Here is a 5552-nt window from a genome sequence, read left to right on the forward strand (position 1 = left end):
TCGTTTCAATCTTTTCTGCCAATTTACCAAAGCTTCAACAATCTCTGACGGTCTTTGTTTGATTATTATTTTTCTCTACATATATGTGTGTTTATGTTGTTACTCTGAGGTTGATTTGAATGTTGTATCAGGTATGTCTCCTAAAAAATCTCTAGAAGATATAGAGGTTGATGCATTGATGGTTACTTTGTGATATTATGAGAGTCCAAGATGAAAAAGAAAGAGGATAAAGTTGGATGACACATTTGATAATTCTCCGGTGGTTGATCTTGAGGATGCCAGTGTTGGGCCTACACATGTTGAGGCCAAAATTCATATCAAATCCTGATGTGGATCCTTCTCTAGTAGAGCCTTTGGCTCCCACCATTGTGAAGCATATGGAAGGTGGTCAACATGAGGGCTTAGAAAAGTCTCCAAATGGTGACATTTCTAATGCTGAGACAAATGAAGGTGTTATAGCTGCGGCACATGAGAAGGCAGCCATAGGGATGCACCAGAGTAATTTTGAATCCTTCCAAGATTTGGAGGACATAAGTATTGATGCAGTCATGAAGGTATCTCAAAAGGACACATCCATAGTTGGTATAAGTGGTGTTACTCCTGACTCAATGGAAGTGGTGAAAACAGAGGCCCTACAACAGATTTCCTTAGGTTGTTAGTATAACTTTTTGTTTTGTCAGATTTCCTTTGGTTTTGCCTAATGATATGTACTTTGACTTGGTTGGTGCTTTTCGTGTACATTTTTGCGTGCATAAATTTTCTTTTGTGATTTGTTAATACCACTAAAAATGGTGTGATTTTGAAAGAATTGTCAATACATTTAAATGATCTTTATTGTGAAATTATATCTCATTTATTGACTTTCTCATTACGAATGTGTGAATCTTGATGAAATGATTGCATTGTACTCAATTAAGAGCTGAAAAAATAGTTGTTAAGGATTAAATTGCTCTCTTGTGTTGTTAGTTTCATCTACAACTTGCTTTGTTAATTTGTCACCGTACTTATAGGAATTTTGAAGTTGAGGATATGATCTTAGGCCTTGAATAGAGAGAGAACCTCTTCTGAAACTTATTAAGTCTACTTGTTAGTACTTAAGCGATCTCAATTTCCCCAATTGGGCCTCTTAAACCCATTTTTTTTTTTTGCCATCACGTTACAAGACAAATTCCCTTTTGAAGAAATTTTCTTTTTAGAACCAAACTCTACCACCTAACACACTCAATTGAAGATATGAGTCTAAATGTCTAAGTTGAGGATGGAGTATATAATGGAAAGGGATAAAGGAGTATGTAGTGAGATAAAAAATAAAGTGTTTTGTGTGGTGTAAAAAAGAACATACTCCATTTTAATTTTGAAAAAAAGAAGTGATACTTGGATAACCAAACGAAAAGAAAGTAATCTTGTTATTACCCCCTATATTATTTGCTTCAAGGTTGACAGTAGGTATATTTCTTGTTGCGAGGACATATGAATTGCATGAAAATGTCACATATAGGGTTCTTTAATTGTAGTACTTGGTCACATTTGTAGTTTAGTCATCATCTGAGATTTGACATTCATAAATTGATCATTTGATAATTGAAACACTCAAGTTTTATTTGAAGGGGGGATGATTGAAATATTAAAGTCACATGTTAGTAAGCTCACAAGTAGAACCAACCATAGTCATTGTTGCTTTGTTGTTAGAACTGGTGATAGTGTAGTTTTAGTTGTTTGAGGACAAACAATAATTTAAGTAGGGGCGTAAAATTTAATATACCCAAATTACATCTTGAAATGATATATAGCAGTTACGAAAATTGAATTATCTAATATCACAATTATTATATATTATATTATGATCACCTCATATTGATAAGAAGTTCAGAGATTTTTTTACTTCTTTTATAAAAATCAAGAAATAATTTTTATCATAAAAATCATGTTCCAATGCAATCAAGAAAAGAGATAAATAACATCTTAACAATTGTCAAATCGTTCAAACGTCATGCTTTATTTTTGTTATGACATTGATTAAAACGAATTCTTTTGCCATTCATAGTATTTCTTTTTTATATCCAAAAACTTGTTTGAAATTCTCTTTCCATATACTATCATGATTCGATTTTGCAAGAATATTCTTGATTTGTGAGTCTAATTTTGGTAAAATACTTTCCTAACTAATGAGGTTGTCTGAGAAAAGGACCAAAATAGTTCCTCATCTTTGTGTTAAGAGACTCAAAGTCATCTTTGAGTTTTCACATGGAACATTACTAGTCCCTCATGTTTGCAATATTGGTGCACTTTTGGTCCTCCTTCAAAATTTTGCCTAATGTTTTTTAACATTGATTTTATTCATAATTTATGTATGTAATGTTCAATCGTCATTTTATATATTTAGTAGAAATAATAACTCCATGTGAGAGATTGTGAGAAGAAAAACACCTTGATTTGTTTAGTAGAAATCGTATTGCAAGTAAAGTTGAGAGGTTCATCATGATGATTTCACGTGCAATAGTACAATTTTTTCTTTTCTTGCAATGTTATACGTTAAAATGTTCTTAGTTTAGCTGCAATAATATTTATACTGAACAGAACAAGGTGTTCTTCTTCTCACTTTCTCTCACATAGAGTTATTATTTCTACTAAATATATAATAAGACGATGATACATTCCTTACATAAAATTATGAACAAAATTAATGTTAAAAAATAGGCAAAAGTTTAGGGAGGACCAAAAGTGCACCAATATTGCAAACATGAGGGACTATTAATGCTCCATGTGAAAACTTAAGGATGATTTTGAGTCTTAACCCAAAGATGAGGGACTATTTTGGGCCTTCTATCGAGGTTGTCCATTTGGTCAAACTTTTAAAATCAATTTATTCTAAAAAGTGTTTTTCGAAAAAGTATTTTTGGTGAGAAATAGTTTGTATTTAACTAATTAATTTTTTTTAAAAAAAACTTTGGAGCACCTGACAATAAGTGATTGACCCAACTTCTAACAAGTATATTTTCTTGAAAGTGATACAAATTGTATTCGTTGATACATATATATACTAATTACATATATATAATTATCTAACAAATATACAAACACAATCATTAGTACATAAACATATATACAATTATCCAATAGATATACAAATTCATTTTGTCTCTCTCTTGTAGCTATGAATCATAATTAAGCAAATAATAACTAATTTGCCTCATTATATTTCAAGTCTTTGCTATTTCTGAAAGTTCCTCAATTTATAACCAAAACAAAGAAGGATTTGGGCTTTGAATTAGCCCACAAAACACCCTTAATTGGGCCTACATTGCAGTGCGTCAGCGTACAAGTCAGCCCATATTTGGGTACATGTGGGCCTCTACTTTAGGCCTTTATGTGGGCCCAATCTTTCTTCTCTTGAATATGGATAATGGATTGAACCATAAAATATGTGTAGCTCTTGTTTTGAAATATTTTTTAATTTTTAGGGGAAATTACATAAATGGGTCATAAAATTCAAAATAATTATAAGTTCATATCCAAATTCGAAGTAATTCTTGAAATACTCAATCTCTCATACATAATTATAACCCATACCCCCATTAATTACAATTGATAATTTTCGCTTAATTGATACTAAATCAGTATTATATATTGTATTGGTATCATTATGGGTGATAATTTCCACTTAACTGATACTATATCAGTATCATATAATGTATCGGTATCATTGAAGCTGATAAATTTCGCTGAACTAATAATAAATCAGTAGCATATACTGTATTTGTATAATTAATGCTGATAATTTCTCTTAACTTGATACTAGATCACTATATATATATATATATATATTGGTATCATTAGTGTTTCTTGTTCAGAAATTACTCATTAGTCAATGATACTGTAAGAGTGCAAATAGGGCCCAATGTATGTTTTTTTTTGTCTTAATTTATGTAATATTGATGAAACTTGAGACGTTATCCAAATTTTTATATTATTTTAAAAATATTTTAAGTTATTAATTATTGTGATTTATAATACATTTTACATAATTTTCAAATAATATATACTATCACTTTGTCTCAATTTATGTGATATACATAGAATTTTAAATTTTTTTTTATTTTTATGTCTTTTAAATATTTTAAGTTGTTAATTATTTTAATTTATAGTACATTTTAATGTAACTTTAAAATATTATATGTTACTTCCCATGTCACATGTGGCATTGATAGAATTTTTAGCGTTAGCTGATTTTTCTATATGTGTTTTAAATTTTTTACGTTATTAATTATTGTGATTTATAGTACTTTTACGTCATTTTCAGACAATAGATATTTATCAGCTAACTCAGTTTATGTGGCTCCAATATAATTTCGAGACTCAATTGATTTTTTTAATATAAATTTTAAATATTTTAAATGTTAATTATTAGATTTAGATATTATTTATGTAACTTTTAAATATATCACAAGCTAAAAAAGAAAAATAAATTAAAACATGAAAATCAAATTATCACAAACTACTAAGTATATAGTAATAATAAAGTAGGATACGTGTAGTTGCACAAAAGTGAACAACACACAAGCAAGCAGAAAGGCTAAAATATCCCTATGGTAAAACAGGTTGATTATGAGGCCTTGCTTGTAGCTTCTTCTACTATATAGTAATATGCATACGATGTGGATATCATATTGTATTGAAGTGCGTTTCTTAAAGAAATAAATCAATCATTTATAATACCTCATCAATATATATATGTATGTATGTATGAAAAATTGAGCAAAGTCAGGGAAAAAATATCAAATTAATTTGAGGCACATCTCTATCAAATTTGAATTCAAAACAATTATATTCTTTTAGTGGGATAGTACATTTGAGGGCACATTTTAATCAAAATTTTAGAGGAGGGTATCAAAAGTAACCCTAATTTTAGTACCCTTATACAATCCTCTTGTTGTTCTCTCAAGATCTTTTTTAGCAGCTGTGAGGTTCAAGAATAACTCTTTTTACAGTATTACTGTTTTTGACGGAGCTTGATTCTTACGGTGTTCGATAGTTGTTACAGGTGGATTCTTCATTGTTGTCTGTTTCAATTTTGTATACTAGGTACGATCTTGGCCTAGTATTTTGCTTTATGCTGTGAATGTATAAAAAATTTCTATCTTTTATATAGTCTGAATTTTGAATGTTACTTTAAGCAGATCGATTTGTTACTTTTTTGTTTTAAAGTGATTGATAGATTATTTGCCTAATATAATTGACTATGGAGTTCAAGATATGGTATTAGATATACTTGATAGATTAGATATAAGATTGTCAAATTTTTTCAATCCCAAGAAAGAAAAATCCTAAAAAAATTATCAACAAACGATGATCTCCGATATGATAGGGTTAAGGATGTATATATATTTGTATATATATTTATATATACACACATATACATGCATGTGTGTGTATATATATATATTTATGTATGTATATATATATATATATATATTTATGTATGTATATATGTATATATATGTATGTATATATTTATATATATATGTATGTATGATATATATATACATACATAA

At 28.8% G+C, this 5552-nt stretch overlaps 1 protein-coding gene across 1 annotated transcript in view; it reads left to right on the plus strand.

The window, feature by feature from the left end:
- The first annotated feature begins 275 nt into the window (after positions 1-275).
- LOC102594377 (uncharacterized) overlaps positions 276-5552 on the plus strand; it is an 18169-nt gene continuing 12892 nt past the window's right edge. The window contains exon 1 of the mRNA XM_006339214.2: positions 276-654. Coding sequence (XP_006339276.1) covers positions 276-654 — 379 coding nt within the window. The remainder of the gene's footprint in view (positions 655-5552) is intronic.

Source organism: Solanum tuberosum, unplaced genomic scaffold (assembly GCF_000226075.1).
Source record: "Solanum tuberosum cultivar DM 1-3 516 R44 unplaced genomic scaffold, SolTub_3.0 scf00008, whole genome shotgun sequence".
NCBI classification, from domain to species: Eukaryota; Viridiplantae; Streptophyta; class Magnoliopsida; order Solanales; family Solanaceae; genus Solanum; species Solanum tuberosum.